Here is a 17,546-nt window from a genome sequence, read left to right as displayed (position 1 = left end):
CTGGCTCTGCTCTTCTTGGTTCAGGCCTGTATTTTCCTGCTTTGGATTTGTCCTTAAGTGTCTTATTCCTTCTGTTTCATGGTGTTTGTGTTTCCTTTCCATTCCTGTGTGTGTCTTAAAAAAAAAAAGAGAAAAAAGAAAGGAGAACTGTGGTGTCTTGGCTGCTAGCGAAGGAAGGCTACCCTTCCCGACTTGAGACTATTCATTGCTGCACTGGTTTTGAAGGTAGCGGCTTCCCCGTTTTCAGCATCGACAGATGCAGCAGCCCTTACTAAGCTCCGGTGGCTTCTGAACGAGCAGCTTTGGTGCCTCCCCTGCCAGCCACTATGGCCTTGTCGAGGGCATTCTGACTCTGGGGGCTTCCCCCCCTCGTGCCGCCCGCACCATCTTGTTTTCGGCCGCCAGCAACCACCTTGCCGCCTACCCCCGTGCTGCACCTTCTCACCTCAGGCCACAACAGGCCCAACGGAGCCAGTTTCGCCCACTGCCTGCCATTTGGCCAGCTACCCTCCCATAGCCCCACAGCATTGGCTGTCGGACCCCATTTTATTTCTTCCCCCGTAAGCCCCGCAGCGTTGGTTGTTCCCAATGGGAAAAGCAACCATGAAATCAGTGGTTCCCACCAAAAAGGCAAAACCACTCCTGCCCGTCCCAGACCGTCAAGCGTCAGAGACATCCATGTCATTTGATTCAGTTGCAAGGTCAGCGATAGCCTGCCCCTCCACCAGCAGGCAGGAGATTGCTGAGGCATGTTTATTAGTGGGCAGGGTGGCTTCAGAAGACTTGGCTTCAGAAAGGAACAGGTGGGAAAGCACTGGCTGGGAGGATGATGCCAATAGATGTGGAGCTGTTTTGCAAGGCACTACAGTTCCATCTGCAGGTCAGAAAGAGACCAAGAACCCCTCTCTAAGGAGGAAGTGGGACAGCCTCTGTCCTTAAACTACATTTTCTTCACAAGGTCTTCTCCTGAGGTTTTCTCAGGATTTCAAGAGGCCTCCATGCGGCATCCATCCCCTCAGGAGCCTTGGGGGGGGGGTGTCACCCAACTCCAGTCTTATTGTTGTCAGGCTCAGCCACTTCAATTACAGTTTTCACCTGAAATGCTACAACAATTGAAGGAACAACTGAGGGAATCCCTTTTAGTGGACTTAGCCAGAGACCTATCCACTTCTTCAGTTCCCATGCAATGTCCTAGAGAGGACACGGGTTTGGCAAGATTATCCCTTCAGGCCCCCATAATGGCACAACGGGCACAGAATTTCACCCTGTCTGACACATCTTCAATCACAAGACCAACTGCATCACCAGACCTCCACTCCACTGCTCAGGACCTTCCAAGAGGCTCACTTTCTTCCCCTCTTGTGCAAGGCGATGGAAGCACAGAGTTTAAATTTCAAGGATCCTCCAGCCCTCCCAGCATCTAGATTATCGGCTGTGTGTCCGGACCCAAAGCCTAAGTCAAGGGTGCTTAAATTGCCATCATTGCTGCCCAAGGTGATCAAATCTGAGTTTGATGTCCCATTGTAATTTAAGAAGTCAGTTCCAGCAGCTAACAAATATTATATGCTGGAGCAATGGATCATGGATGAGCTGAAAGTCCCATAGTGAATCCGTTAAATCCATCCTTGAACCCAAAGGACTTGGATACCCATCTTATCCCTACAGAACACAAAATGGATCAGGGTCTCAGAAGAATCCATGAGGCTAGTGCGTTATCAATTTGGGCAGCGTCAGCGTCCTCGGTTTTTGCAAGGGCTTCTCTCCTCTGGTAGGAAGACTTATTGAATGGTCTACAGCAGGACCCAGCACGAGTCCTCAAGTCGCTTCTAAAAATTTCTCAGGTAGATGTATCAGTGGACACCTTGCAATTTTCAGCGAGGTTGCTGGCATTTTTACTAGAAGCACCCTTTGGTTTCGCCATTGGAAGGCTGATCCTATGGCTCACTCTAATTTGGCTCAGAACCCTATGTGGGAGGCAAGTTGTTCGGCAATGCTACCCTCGCAAGTGTCCTGGAATCTAAAGAAGAGAAAAAGGCAATGCCTTTGACCAGGAAAAGGGATGACAGAAGATCCTTTCAGAGATCCTTCCACCCTTACCCAGCATCCCAATCCTTTTGAGGCTCTAGGCCATCCAGAAGGGCAAAGGATGTCTGGCCCAACTGCCCCTTCTGGAATAGACAGTGCAACTAGTTCACGGGTCAACAACCTTTCTCCAACAGTTGTGGGTTTGGAACTCAGTCGCAAGGAAATAAACACCAATTCTGATGCCAGCACCACTCTGGTAGGAGGTTGCCTCTAACAGTTTGCTCATCGATGGAGGAAGATATCATCGGACCAATGAGTGTTGCAGACCCTCCGGTATGGGCTCTGTCTGGAATTCACATCCCCCCCTCCTCCAAGGTTCATACCATCCCTCATCTCAACATCTCCAGACAAAAGGGAGAGGAGTCAACAGGCAATTTCTCACCTGTTGCAAATTGCAGCAATAGAACCAGTTCCTACAGGGGAGAGATTTTTAGGAAGTTACTCTTCTTTATAGTTGCGAAGAAAGATGGTTTATTCAGAGTTGTACTCAACCTGAAGGACTTGAACGACTACATGATATACCACAAGTTTTGCATGGACACCTTGATAACAATCAAGGAGGGTCCCTGAGGCAGGGAGACTTCCTCACTTCAATCAATTTGAAGGAGGCTTACCTATATATCCCTATATTTCCACCTCACAGGTGGTACCTCAGGTTCTCTGTGGGGTAAAACCACTTCCAGTACAGGACTATGCCCTTCAGACTCTCGTCTGCCCCCAGGGTATTCACAAAGGTTGTGGCTACCCTAGTAGCATACCTCAGGACACAAGATGTTCCAAGTTTTTCTCTATCTGGATGACTTCCTAATTTGGTCCCTGTCGCTCCACAACTCTTGGGAAGATCTGCAGGATCTTAGCCTGTCTGAAGAACCACGGCTTTTTGATCAACCATGCCAAGAGCCAGTTGTGTCCATCTCATTGCATAGTACATCTGGAAGCCACAATAGACTCGCAGCAGGGAATTATAAGGTTGGCGCAGGACAGAATAAACAAGATGCGCACAGCAATGTTACACCTTCTTACCTCTTTGTCAGTGGACCTCATGCAACTTGCAGCAGCTCTAGGATCAATGGTCTCAACTTTCCAAACTACTCCCTGGGCATGTCACCACTCTCATCCCCTGCTGTGGGCACTGCTCCTTTTCCAAAGCGATATAGCGGCCAGGCAACGCCAGAGGTTAATGCTGTCACAGGCGGTGCGTCAGTCCCTACTGTGATGGGCACACGAACTCAATTTACAAAATTGTGTTCCATTCCAGGATTCTCCACGAATGATCATCACATTAGATGCCAGCCTTACAGGCTGGGGGCCATATGCAACGGTCAGATAGTCCAAGGCACTTAGTCAGCACAGGAGTCCTTACTCCCCATCAGTCTTCTGGAACTGCGCACAATCCGTCTAGCACTGAGACACTTTGTGGGATTGAGACAGTTGGGATGGTGCTTGTCAGAACAGACAACATAACGGCCAAAGCTCATTTGAACTGTCAGGTACGCATGCGCTCGGCTCAGCTCCGGAGGGAAGCCAGTGGGCGGAGGCACATCTGGACTCAATCCTGGCAGAAAACCTGAGAGGGGAGGACAACTATCAAGCAGACTGGCTGAGTTGGGAGCAAGTCCATCAAGGAGAATGGAAACTTTACCCGATGGCCTTTTGGGAGATCATGGCTTGCTTTGGGAGAGTCAAAGTGGATCTGTTCGCCACTCACCTCAACTGCCAGGTGAAAAGGTTCTTCACCAGATATGCAACGTCAAAGATGGAGGGAATAGACACGCTGAGTCCCAGTGGCATCCAGGTCAATTGTATGCCTTCCCACCACTTCCAATTATTCCCAGGGTGATCCAAAATGTCAAGGCAACAGTTCTACTGGTAGTCCCATTTTGGCCAAGGAGATCCTAGTTCTTGGAACTCCTTGACCTATAGGTTGATCCTCCTTGGGAGATTCCCCTCAGGGAGTACCTGCTATCGCAAGGGCAGCTCCACCACCCAGACTTGGGGAAGCTGGCTTCATGTCTGGAAGTTGAGAGGTGATGTCTCCTGAGGAAAGGCATTCCACCTCTAGTAGTGGAGACAATGGCTTCTCAGTGTCCATCCACCATTAGGATATATGAGGGTACATGGAAGGCTTTTTCTGTTTGGTCGCAGAAGAAGAATCTGCCTATGAAAGTTGGTATCAACGAGATCCTCTCCTTCCTACAAGATGGTTTATCATTGGGACTCAGGCCTAACACCTTGAGACGTCAGGCTTCAGCTGTTGGCAATTCTGTCCAGATCCCCAGAGAATCCACTGGGATCCCATCCCTTTCTTAAGCGTTTCCTTAGTGGAGCAACAATGTCTGTGCCACCTACAGAGCATTGTTATCTGATTTGGGAACTGCACAAAGTGCTAACTGCCCTTCAAAAACCTCCCTTTGAACCACTCAGTAAAGTCTCCCTTCATCTACTGTCCTTTAAAGTTTTGTTCCTCGTGGCCATTACCTCGGCTCCAAGAGTCTGAGCTGAATGTACTGTCTGTTGATAAGCATTACCATGTGTTTCATAAGGATAGGGCCATTCTCCACACTGTTCTTTCCTTTTGTCCTAAAGTGCTGTCTAACTTTCACTGTCAAGAAGAGTTTGTGCTTCCTTCTTTCTATCCTGCCCAGGTACACCCCACAGAGAAGGAGTGACATTCACTGGATGTGCAAACAGCCTAAAAGTATGTATCTCAAAAACAAAACCTTCCACCAAACAGATAACTTGTTTGTGGCCTTTCACCCAGCTTTTGGGGGGAAGAAGGTTTCCACCTCAACACTAGCCAGGTGGATTAAAGCATGTATCACCTTGGCATACACTTCCCTCAGGCTGGTCCACCCAGCTAAGATAGTGGCCCACTCCACTAGGGCAGCAGCTACATCAGCAGCATTTTCCCGCAGTGCTTCTCTCCTGGAGATCTGCAGAGCAGCTACTTGTGCTAATCTTAACATATTTATCAAGCATTACAAAATAAATACTGATAAATACGTCCGCTGATGTGGCTTTTGGGAGGAAAGTGCTATAGCACATTCTCTCAAACCAATAAAGTCCTGCAGCCCAGCTACATTCCCGCCCTACATGAGTCAGCTTTGGAATGTCCCACCTGAGATCATCTTTCCATGCTCAGGAGAAGAGGTGTTTGGTCTTACCATGAAACAGTCTTCTCTGTGCATGTCAAAGATGATCTCAGGGCCGCTCCCTGGTAGGGCTGGGCTGTCATTATTACAGTGTGTACCTTTAGCAGAGAGTGTGTGAGTGCTGTTTGTTTTTTCTTCAGATATGTGTTGTTGCTGTTATGTTGTTTACTCATCTAGTTGGCTTGTCATCAAGAACTATAGCAAGTAGCTGCAGAGAGCAGGAAATCTGCAAAATTGAACAGCGCTCTTTCTGCCTTCAGCTGCTAGGTGGAGCTAGCTACCCACCTAGGATCATCTTTGACATGGACAGAGAAGACTGTTTCACGGTAAGACCAAATGTCTCTTTTCTTCCCCTCCCCCACTTTTGGCTTTCTTACTGTATAGTCTAACCTAACATTTTAAAATAAGTACAGAGTAGATGTTCTGAAGCCCTGTTACAGTGAAATTAATTTCAAGTGCTGAAATGTGTAATTTTGCTAAGGCTGAAATCGGATTTCTAAAAACAAAAAATGTTCTATTTTGATTTCTTGTCACTTTCCATATAGTATCCTTTTCATGTTATTTCTAGTAAGGGTGAAAATGGAATTTGGAAAACCACATGTACTTGAACTTGATTCGGTAAAATTTATTTATATTGCTAAATATGGACAAATCAGATAGTGCTGCCTTCATGAATTGTGGCAAATTGTCAAAATGTGTTCATGTGTTTCTCTTCCAATGCAGGTCTTCTTTATAAATTTTCCTACAGGGCTGCTTTGCGGAGAAATCCGGAAGACCTATGTAGAGTTTATGAATGTAAGCAAGTGTCCTCTGACTGGAGTGAAAGTTGTCTCTAAACGGCCAGAGTTCTTTACCTTTGGTGGCAGTAGTGCTATTTTAACACCACTAAGCCCATCAGCATCTGAACACTGCAGTGCTTATAAGACTATTGTAACACATTCTACCTCCGTATGTTCACTGACGTCCTCAGCTGATTCTTCAGACTTTGGGGTTGGAACGGGAAGTCAACCTGAAGTAATAGATGTCCCCCTTCCTGATTCTGTTTTACTCCCTGGAGCTTCAGTACAGCTTCCCATGTGGTTACGTGGTCCAGACGAAGAAGGCGTTCATGAAATAAACTTCTTGTTTTACTATGAAAGTATTAGAAAACACTCAAAAATGTGGTAAGCTTATCTTACGTACTTCTGAGTTAAGCAGAATAATTTTGTTTGAAAAACAGTTAATTGGATTGAATCCAGACACGTACCTCCATAAACAGAAGGGCTCCCTTCATTTGCAGGAGGAACTGGGATGCTGCAGAACCAGTTTTTGTTTATTTACCCCTGCTGCTTCCCATGTTGTTCTGTAAGGTCCCCCACGCCCCCAGTGTCTTTTTAGAGGACTGTAGAGGGAAGGAAGAATAGGTAAAAATCATTGCCTCATATCTTTTCTCCAGTACAAGCAGAACTCGGCCGAACTCAAATCTGGATGCAACCCAAAGACTAGATATTTTATCAGTTTTTAAAGCCAATTTATTGGCTGTATTTTCTGAAGGTTGCCTCATGCCAGTGAATAACATCATGCGTATCTGATCCCTGTTGGTTTTGTTTAACCATGTCTCTGTTACGGTTCTTTCAGATACTCATCATGGAGGCTGTAGTTTAATTCTGACTTCCCAAGAATAAGAAACAAATCTTTGTGGAAAATTTAATGCTTTTGATGTTTATTTTTATAAATGCAGTTGGAACTCTTCTTGTTTTCCTTTAGCCTGCTGAGGCATTTGTTTCTTTTTCTTAATCAGGACTATAATGTTCAGGAAACACCAAACCAGAAGAATTTAGAGAGAAATAAAGGAAGCATCTTATACTAATTTGAAAAGGAACACTTTTTGTTTCTAGACATGAACAACCAAGTGTAAAGGGGAAAGACATCACTGGAAACCATATTCCCATCTCTGTCTATATAAATCCTGTCAGCAGCAGGATTTCAGCCTGGAAGATCTTTCTGCAGAGCTATTAGCTTATAAGAGTGTTTTATTATTAATTAGCTATATTTTTAATCCATTTCTATTAGTTAAGTTCAAACACTTCTGCATAGGCCATAACATATATCCCAGGTATTGGCCCTCCAGATGTTGCTGAACTTCAACTCCCATCAGTCACAGCAAGCATGGCCAGTGGCTAGGGATGATAGGAGTTGTAGTTCAGTAACATCTGGTTGACTAAAGGTTTCCCACACCCGATATATCCCTTTTATTTATTTAATAGGATTTATATACCACTTAATCATCAAAACCTCTAAGCGGTTTACATAAAACAATATAGAATATACATTAAAAATACCAATAAAATCACGTTAAAAACAAGTTGACCTAAAATTTTCATTTATTTCAAAATATAAGTAAAATCAGCAGGTTTTTTTTTAAAATATACACAATAACATAAAATGACAGATCAAAATTACATGTTTGGGTAGGTTGGAAAACTGGGGGAGGACAGAGGCAATAATTCATTGATTTTGTATCAAGTGACTCAAGACCTCATAGTTACAGTCTTCAGATTCTGAATGGGTTTAAATATTAACATTTGGGTATAATAGTCATTCTAAGAATGCAGATGGATGTCTGGTGCAGCAGCTAACTAAAATGCCGCATTTTTCTCTTAAATGAAAATCTTAATGCACTGCATACCCTATTAATGCATTGGTTGCTAATTCATTTCTGAGCCCAATTCCCAGTGCTTGCATTTAAAGCTCTAAATGACTTAGGTCCCAAGTAATCTGAAAGACCTCCTCCTTCCCTACAGACCCTCTTGGGTGTTGAGATCAGCAGAGGGAGCCCTTCTGGTAGTTCCACCACCCTCAGAAGCTTAGAGGGAGGTGGCCTGGGAGAGGGCATTTTCCATATGAGTCCAGCCCTCACTGCGGGTTATGGCTCCACCCATCGTGCGAAGGCAAGAATGTTTTTGAAGTCAAGACTAGGGGCGTCAGGCCCCTCCCACTCTCCAGTTCATTCTTGCCTTCGTACGAACAAGTTTGAAATTCAGATAGCGTAGCTTCTAGCTAAGTTTTTGTGCTTTTTCTGTGTATTGTCTGACAGGGTGTGGAGGTCTGTTTATGTGTGTATCCCACGTTCTTTCCTTCCCTCTGTCTCGTGTTTAACATTGTCTTTGTCCCTATCCCTGGGGATTTCCTTGCGGGGGCTCTCCCTTCCCGGGCCACTTTATTTTCCCCAGGTTGTAGCCTAACGGCTCTTTAACAGACCGCTGCTGCGGTTTTTTAGGCGGGAGCTTGCGGCTGCAGCTCTCTGCTCTCTCCGTTGCATGGGCCAAGTCATTTTTTCCAGATTTCGACTCGGCTCCGTAAAGACCGCGGCTGCCGCTCTTTCGTTTCCAGGTGGGAGCTTGTAGCGGCAGCTCCCTGCCCGTCTCTCCGGAGCCTGCTTAGCGGCTCTCTTTGCTTAGTCCCAGACCGGCTGCGTTGCTGCCCGCCTTGATCGGCTGCGGCTTTTCCCTCACTGCTCCTTTCGGCCGGGAGACTGCGACTGTGGCTCCCCCCCCCCCGGGGCCCTCGACCTCCCTGCCTTGCTCCGCAGCTTTAAAGCCTCGCCGCGACGGTTTTTCAGTCAGCGGTTGTAGCTTGTTTTCCCATTACCCCCTCAGCTGCTACGGTCCTTCACCAGCCGCTCTGCTCCCCTGACCAAGTCTCGCCTGTCTGCCTTTTCCAGCCGTGATTTCCTTTTTCCTCGCGGCTGCAGCACGCTTTTGAGACCGTGATCGGCAGCCCCTTTTTGCTGCCCTCAGAGCCACCATTGCTCCTTCGTTATAGCTGCCATTTTTGATTGCATTTTTATCAACCTTTTCCTGCTTTTTCTGTTCCCTTCAGTACTAATAATAAAAGTGAGTCTAGCCCTGTATGTGTCCTGCAGATAAGAATCCACAGTTCTACACATGTTAGTCTCCACAACTACTTGCTCATTTGCGTCTGGATCATCAAGGCTGTGTGGCTGGGCAATAGACTTTTTGAATTATACATTCAACCGTCCGTGCACTAAGACTGCTGAGATTGTGCATGAGTTATTTGATCTGTACATTCTGTCCCCTCTGTGGCCGTGTACCAGGACTGTATATAATAGTACATTCTGCCCCCTCTGTGGCCGTGTACCAGGACTGTATAAACAGTACATTCTGCCCCCTCTGTGGCCGTGTACCAAGCTGCTCATACCGCAAGGCTGTTAATATTGTACATTCTGCCCACCGGTACATTCTGCCCCCTCTGTGGCCGTGTACCTAGCCATCTGCCAGTGCATTCTGCCCCCTCTGTGGCCGTGTACTGAAACCCATAGAGAATATAAGATGGCGGAACAGCCAGAGATGCCTCAGACAGCCAAGCTACAACCAGCTAAGACTACTAAGACTAGATCTTCTAGAGGATCCTAATCTTAAGACTAATAACGCCCACGCTATGCCTCTGTTCCGACTCACACTAGAGCAGTCCAGAAACAAATATATTTCATTCTCCCGCTGCTTTCTCTGACGAAGAGGAATTTGCGGGTTTTCCTGAACAGCCAACAACTAGCCAGCCTCCTCCAATGTTGCCGCCCAGGGCTTATCCGCTGTCACAGTCCACTGCGCCACCTACTCAAGCCCCTCCATCTGCTTCACCGGGGCTGCAGCTGTCTCATGAGTTTCTTTCACAGTTACAAGGCATGTTGTCATTTTTACAAACGCAGTCACCACATGTTCCTGCCATACCTCAGCACAGTATGGACCAATATGTATATAATGAGGCAAATCCATCTTGCTCCCCAAATCCTTTGATACTGCCAGAGGCAGATGTATTGATGACTTCTCGTGTGCGGCGGAGTCGCCCTTCGTTGATCAAGCCGAAGGTGACGAATGGAGTGATTATTCGGAACATGAGGAGAATACATCGTACCGCTTGTTTAATGCTTCTGACTATCAGCCTCTTGCTCGCAGGGTAGTTAGCACCTTTGGTCTCCAAGCTACTCCGCCTGCAGCTACCACTCCAGCTATTAAAGGGGCCAGGGTTCTGAAATCACCTGCACCAGTAGAACATTACCTCCCGGTGCCAGATCCCATCGCAAAACTGGCCGCCGACGAATGGTCTCATCCCTTGCAAGCTCGCCGCTTCAAGAACCTTGCGGACAAGTTTTATTCCCTGGTTCCTGACTTTACCAACAAACTGGCCGTTCCCGGCATAGACGAGCCTATCGCTAGTCTAGTTTCTCGCTCTCTTTTGCCTCGGGAAGGAGAATCCCAACTAAAGGATGCTACTGAGCGGAGGTTAGACTTCGCTCTACACAAGAATCATGAGGCCACCGCTTTCTCCATGCATGCCTCCGCATCGGCTTCCGTTTTCTCCAGGGCAGCAATGATGTGGCTGGATGATCTTCTAGAGGATCCTAATCCTGATCCTGCATCGATGAGAAGGTCACTGATAAAGTTGTGTAAGACAGCAGCGTTTGTAGCTGATGCCACCTTGGACGCCAATCAACTGGGAGCACGAGCCATGACGGCTCAGATAGTGGCTCGACGAACCCTTTGGCTTCGTCACTGGCAAGCTGGCTCTACAGCCAGAGTTAATCTCTCCAGGGCACCTTACTCCAGATCTTTACTCTTCGGCGACGAAGCCCTAAAGGCAGTGCTTGTTGATCCGAAGGACGCTCGAAAACCGGTTTTGGCCCCTGTCAAGAATGTTGAGCACTGGCCTTTCAGGCGCTTCTCCTCATTCCGCACGAACCAGCCCTTTCGAGGAATGCGGCCAGGAGGCTGAGGCCGCGACGTCCGATCCTATGACGCCCGTCCCTTCAGGGGAGCCTGGAACAGACATTTCCAGGGCAGAGGTCAGTACCAAGGGCGCAGAGGTACCTCATCGCCCTCATATAGGGGAGGGTCTCGCCAGAACAAACAATACTAATGCACTATCGGTTGGGGGCAGACTGCTTATGTTTGGAGACCATTGGCTGCATCTGACTAAGGTCGCCTGGATCAGGGACCTTTTTTGTTACGGCTATGCAATAGAGTTTTGGGCAACCCCACCACGCATGTTCCATCCCTCTCCCTGTCCCAGGGCGCCAGACAGGCACGGCATCATGCAGGCAGCTATACATCACCTCTGGGACATAGCGGCGATAGAGCCAGTCCCTACAACAGAGAGGTTGGAAGGGGTGTACTCCCTCCTATTTGCTGTACCCAAACGAGATTTGTCATGGAGGGCGGTATTGGACCTCAAGTTCGTCAACCGTTTTGTAACATATCGCAGGTTCACAATGGAATCCCTCCACTCCATTACAGAAAGCCTGCAAGAAGGAGAATTCCTGGCTTCTATCGACCTAAAGGAAGCGTATCTCCATGTGCCCATTTGCACAGCCCACAGAAAATTCCTTCGGTTTGCCTTTGGCCACCAGCACTTCCAATATAGAGTGATGCCGTTCGGCCTCTCCTCTGCCCCGAGAGTATTTACCAAAGTGCTACTCATCTTAGTGGCTTATCTCCAGATTCAGGGGGTCCATCTCTACTCATATTTGGACGACCTGTTAATACGGGCAAGTTCCGAGGAGCTGGCTCATCGTCATATAACGCTCACCCTCAATGTCTTGCAGGCCTACGGCTGGCTTGTCAACTTCGACAAAAGCCATCTTCAACCAACCCAATGCCTACTACATCTAGGGGTGACGTTGGACACCCTGCAGGCAATGGTGTTTCTGTCTCCAGATCGCATCACTGCCATCACAAACATCACAAGGTCCTTGATGCAACAAACATCCGCAGACGTCATGCTTCTAGCCAGGGCGCTCGGAATGTTCATCTCTACCATCCATATTGTGCCATGGGCTCGAGCACACACTCGTCACCTTCAGTGGGCTTTATTGCCTTTTCAGCAGGACATTGCCAGCTCCAATCATCGCAAAGTCCCCTTGAGCCCCGCACTGCGCCTTTCTTTCCGCTGGTGGACGAGGGTCCAACATCTTTCCAAGGGCACTCCGTTCAGAGAACCCCACAGGACTGTTGTCAGCACAGATGCCAGTCTCATCGGCTGGGGAACCCACTGCAACTCCCAGTACGTTCAGGGGATTTGGTCCACCGCAGAGCAGACTCAGAGCATCAATTGGCTGGAGCTGAAGGCTGTCCACTTAGCTCTACTTCATTTTCAGTCGCTGTTCCCTTTGGGCCATGTTCTTATTCGAACGGACAACACGTGTGTAAAATCACATTTGAACAGACGGGGGCACCAGGTCCCGTCCTCTGCAGGACCTAGCCTTCTCATCTTCATCTGGGCAGAACAACATCTACAATCCCTGAAAGCAGAACATCTCAGAGGGATTTGGAATGTGACAGCAGACTGGCTCAGCAGACAACAGGTTTTTCCGGGAGAATGGAAGCTTCATCCAACCGTTTTTCATCGTCTCCAGTGTCGGTTCGGCGCCTTCTCAATCGACCTGTTTGCTTCCAGTCGCAATTGCCAACTTCCCAGGTGCTTTGCCCGATATCTGGATACAACGGCGGAAGCAGTGGATGCGCTGTCAACACCATGGCCAGACAGTCTTTTGTACGCCTTCCCTCCAATACCACTGTTAGCCAAAACCTTGAGGAAGGCGCGAAGCGAGAGGGCACAGTTGGTTCTGATAGCACCATATTGGCCACGCCGACCGTGGTTCTCGGATCTTCTTGCAGTGTCAGTGATGGATCCTTGGACACTTCCAGTCAGTCCAGACCTTCTATCCCAGGGTCCAGTATGGCACCAGGACCCCACTTGGCTCAGTCTAACAGCGTGGCTTTTGAACGGGGACATTTGAGGTCGGCTGGCCTGTCTGACGCTGTTATTGATATTATCTTGGCCTCGAGAAGACCATCTACCACTCGGATTTATCAACATACTTGGGTGGCTTTCTCCAAGTGGTGCCAGTCCCACCACCACGATCCATCCCAGGCCACCATGCAACAGGTGCTACAACATCTCCATAGCGGCTTTATGATGGGACTCAGACCCAACACTTTACGTTGACATGCCTCGAGTTTGTCGTCTATTCTCTCGGTGTCTTCTTCTGGTGCGACTATTGCCTCACATCCGTTCATCAAACGCTTTTTGAGGGGAGTCGCTCTACGATCCCTGGCTGTTGTCCATCGGTTTCCTTCATGGAGTTTGTCGAAGGTTCTGCAGGCTTTGCAACGCCCTCCGTTTGAACCCATCAGGACTGTGCCTTTACGTCTGCTGTCCTTCAAGGTCTTGTTCCTGATCGCAATCACCTCTGCGAGACGAGTTTTGGAACTGGGTGCATTGTCTTCTGCTCGCCATCTCTGTGTCTTTCACAAGGATTCGTGCTGAAAACTGATCCTTCCGCCCCAAGGTCAATTCAGTTTTCCATTGCAACCAGGACATTGTACTCCCGTCGTTTTGCCCGAACCCCACTCATCCTATAGAGAAGGCTTGGCATTCGTTGGATGTTCGGAGGGCTCTCAAGACCTACCTGTCTAGGACCCAGGAGATTCGACGAACGGAGTCTCTGTTTGTATCCTTTAATCCACGTTCTATGGGGCATAAAGTAGCTAATTCCAATTTATCCCGCTGGTTGCGGGAATGTATTGCCTTAGCTTACGAATCTCTTAAGCTTCCAGTGCCAGATAGCATTTCTGCTCATTCAACCAGGTCAGCTGCTACTACGGCTGCTTTTGCTACCAGCGCTCCTGTTGCTGATATTTGCAGGGCTGCCGTTAGGTCTACCCCACACTCGTTTATAAGGCATTATAAAATAGATCGCTATGCCTCTGCTGACACCTTTTTTGGCAGACGAGTGTTGCAACAGGTTCTTAATGAGGATTAGCATGTGGGTGGTCCCTCCCTGTATGGGCTGCTTTGGTACATCCTGCAGTGAGGGCCGGACCATTGGTCTCACCTGAAGGGTGATTTTCATATGAGTACGGCCCTCACGACCCTCCCAGTTGGAGGATGACTAGATATTTTCTAATGTGTTATATATTACTGTTATGCTATTATATTTAAATTTTCTAGTGAAGTCAAGACTGCTAGTTCTGTTATCTCGCTATGTTGGAGTCACGTTATTATGAATGTATTATTGTGTTATTTTACTGCTGGCAGGCCTGTTGGCCTTGTTCTTGTGTTTTTAGATATTTCTCTTTAGACTCGCTGCGAATGAACTGGAGAGTGGGAGGGTCCTGACGCCCCTAGTCTTGACTTCAAAAACATTCTTGCCTTCGCACGATAGGTGGAGCCATAACCCGCAGTGAGGGCCGTACTCATATGAAAATCACCCTTCAGGTGAGACCAATGGTCCATTCTCCCCTGCATGTAAGATGATCTTAGGTAGGGACTTGAGCTCCATTTTGTGATCAAAGGCAGCATAGCACTGTTTGATTTTTCTTGCTTTTTCTAGCTTCCCCTTGAAAATGTACTGCCTTCAAGTCTATTCCGACTTACAGCGACCCTATGAATAGGGTTTTCGTGGTAAGCAGTATTCAGAGGGGGTTTACCATTGTCTTCCTCTGAGGCTGAGAGGCAGTGCCTGGCCCAAGGTCATCCAGTGAGCTTCATGGCTGTGTGGGGATTCGAACCCTGTAGTCCAACACTCTAACCACTACGCCACACTGGCTCTCTAGCTTCCCCTTACTAGCCTCAGGGAAAACAATTCTATTCTGCCTTTGTTGTTTTTCTTTGTGCACCCTGCCATTCCTTTTCAATTCAGGCTTGATTTTATGTGTCTTGTGTGCTTCACTTCCCTGTGTTTTGTGTTTCTGTTGTACATTCTGTTTCAAAAACAGAAAACCCTTTGTTGCAGCTTTCTTTTTGTGCCTACCATTTTTTCATCTCCTGCAACTTCAGTGGTTATTTTCTCCTCAGTGTTAATCTTTCCTTCATCCCTGAGTTGTGGGACTCCCTCCACAGGTGCATCTGGAAACTTCACTGTACAGTTTTTGGTGAATGCTGAAGACACATCTTTTTACCCTGGCCTTTGACATCTGAGATGTGTATTTTTACAACCCACCCTATTTTTTTCTGATGTTGCGATTTTAGGTTGTTTTAATGAAGTATTCTATTTTAAAACTATTGTGACCTGCCCTGGGACTTTTGGGTGAAGGGTGGGCAATAAATCTAAATAATAAATGGAAAATTTATTTATTTAAGTTTGTATGCCACTTTTCCATATAAATATGCAAAGCGGCTCACAACAGAGCAATAAAAATGCAAATCAGTATATCGTTATGAATACAATCAAATAGTAAATCATTTAAAACATAACATGACAATTCAACCCATAAATCAGTTTAATTATATGAATATTAACATTTTAAAATCATCCTAAAATAAACGTATCATTAAAGCATAGAGAATCTTCTGTATATTTTGAAAAATTGTTTGCATGTGCAGACATGCAGATATCTCTTAAGATAGCTTAACCAAATTTGGCATAATAGTTCCTGAGGTCATGGAGCGGGTTTTTGTCTTTTTTTGGATATCAGTGGACACCATTTTAAAACAAAATGGGTGGATTGCACAGTGAAGTACAACACAAAAATATAATATACAATAAGACGCTACAAAATTTGGAATAAAATTAAATAACATTGATCAATAGTAGATACAGCTGGAATCATACTTCAGGAAAAGCCTTTGTGAATAAAAAAAGGAAGTCTGAAGCAAGCATCTCAAGCTAAACGTACTTAATGCTTGCCTGTTATTGGTCAGAAGGCAGTTCAATAAGGCATGTGGCATTACTTTTTGGAGTAAAATGGACCTTAATGAAAGCACTTTTCGGTGGGTACATAGAATATTCACAGAGTAAATAGCTTTCCTCCTTTTTAATGTTAGCAGCCTTAATTGCTAGTGACAACTTGTCTGACAGTTGCTGACTGGTATGTAAGGGAAATCTGATACATAGGTAGTAAAATATTACATATTTTCTCTTCCTAGTCACAGAATATTGAGACATACTGCAGTTATTTGTACCAGCCGATCACTGGCCATACGAGCTACAGTATATCGAAGCAATGCTCTTGATGAAAAAGGTGATGGTGATAATATGCTAGTGTTCGTGGATGTGGAAAATGTCAATACTGTAAGTCCACCCAAAACTGAGTCCAACAGTGGTTGTATATTTAAACTGAAGCTTGCTCTCCTCAAAGAAAATGTCTGCATGCCTTATTTTCTCCCATGGGTGTAAGATGTCCTCAAGTGAGATGTGAGTTCCCCCTGCAACTTGAAGGCAGAATCACAGAAACTCCAAAGGAAGTTGTTTGCTGTCTCTCTCCCTCTGGAGCCTCAGTTCATTCCTGCATTTTTGCTCAGAGCAGACGGCTGAGTGCATTGCTTATCTTTGACTTCTCCAACTCAAACTTTTTATATTTATATAAATGTATAGAGCTAGCCTCTTAAAACTATTTTTTAAAAAGAATTTTACTGGATTAAAAGTTCAGGATAAACTAATTCTAGTATAACTTCTCATTTTAAGACTATGTGCTTTTATTGAAATACTGGGGATGCAGATATCTAGCTTTCAAGAGCATCTAGGATAAACTGAAGAAAATCACTTTGTAGTATTCAGCTTCTTTATGCAGATTAAAATCATTGGCTGGTTCAGGCAGCATTTTCTCTCTTGAGTTCTACCTACAGAGAGTTTGGAGTGGGGTTCAGGCACATATATTCCCTCATTTCTACCTCACTCAGTTTGCTATGGAGGGAAGTGAATAACCAAACACGATCCTGTGCCTTGGACCTTCTCATACAAAAACCTCTATAAAGGGGGTTTAATCTTGCAATGTTTAGGAACATCTCCACATTCAAATGAATACAGAATGTTCTGATTCAGTGGTTTACCTTTCTCAAAATGAGGGGAGCAGAGGAACAAGTGGATAAGCTCAAGGCTGTCAGGGACCAGGAGTCTGAGTCCTCTTCATCAGGTGATGGAGATGGGGACTCTGAATCATAGAATAGTAGAGTTGGAAGGGGCCTATAAGGCCATCGAGTCCAACCCCCTGTTCAGTGCAGGAATCCAGATTAAAGTATACCTGACAGGTGGCTGTCCAGTTGCCTCTTGAATGCTTCAAGGGTTGGACAGCCTGCCACCTCCCTAGGTAATTGGTTCCATTGTTGTACTGCTGTAACAGTTAGGATGTTTTTCCTGATATTCAGCTGAAATCTGGCTTCCTGTAACTTGGACCTATTATTCTGTATCCTGCACTCTGGGACAATTGAGAAGAGATCCTGGCCCTCCTCTGTGTACCTTTCAAGTACTTGAACAGTGCTATCATATCTCCCCTCAGTCTTCTCTTCTCAAGGCTAAACTTGCCCCCTGGA

General features: G+C 46.4%; 1 protein-coding gene across 7 annotated transcripts in view; it reads left to right on the top strand.

The window, feature by feature from the left end:
* TRAPPC8 (trafficking protein particle complex subunit 8) overlaps nt 1-17,546 on the top strand; it is a 150,030-nt gene that overhangs the window by 78,403 nt on the left and 54,081 nt on the right. For all 7 annotated transcript variants that reach the window (XM_061597839.1, XM_061597828.1, XM_061597867.1 and 4 more), the window contains 2 exons: nt 5,961-6,400; nt 16,164-16,308. In XM_061597839.1, the coding sequence (XP_061453823.1) occupies nt 5,961-6,400; nt 16,164-16,308 (585 nt within the window). The remainder of the gene's footprint in view (nt 1-5,960; nt 6,401-16,163; nt 16,309-17,546) is intronic.

The sequence above is a fragment of the Rhineura floridana genome, chromosome 1, assembly GCF_030035675.1.
Source record: "Rhineura floridana isolate rRhiFlo1 chromosome 1, rRhiFlo1.hap2, whole genome shotgun sequence".
NCBI classification, from domain to species: domain Eukaryota; kingdom Metazoa; phylum Chordata; class Lepidosauria; order Squamata; family Rhineuridae; genus Rhineura; species Rhineura floridana.
This window is presented reverse-complemented; position numbering and strand designations above follow the sequence as displayed.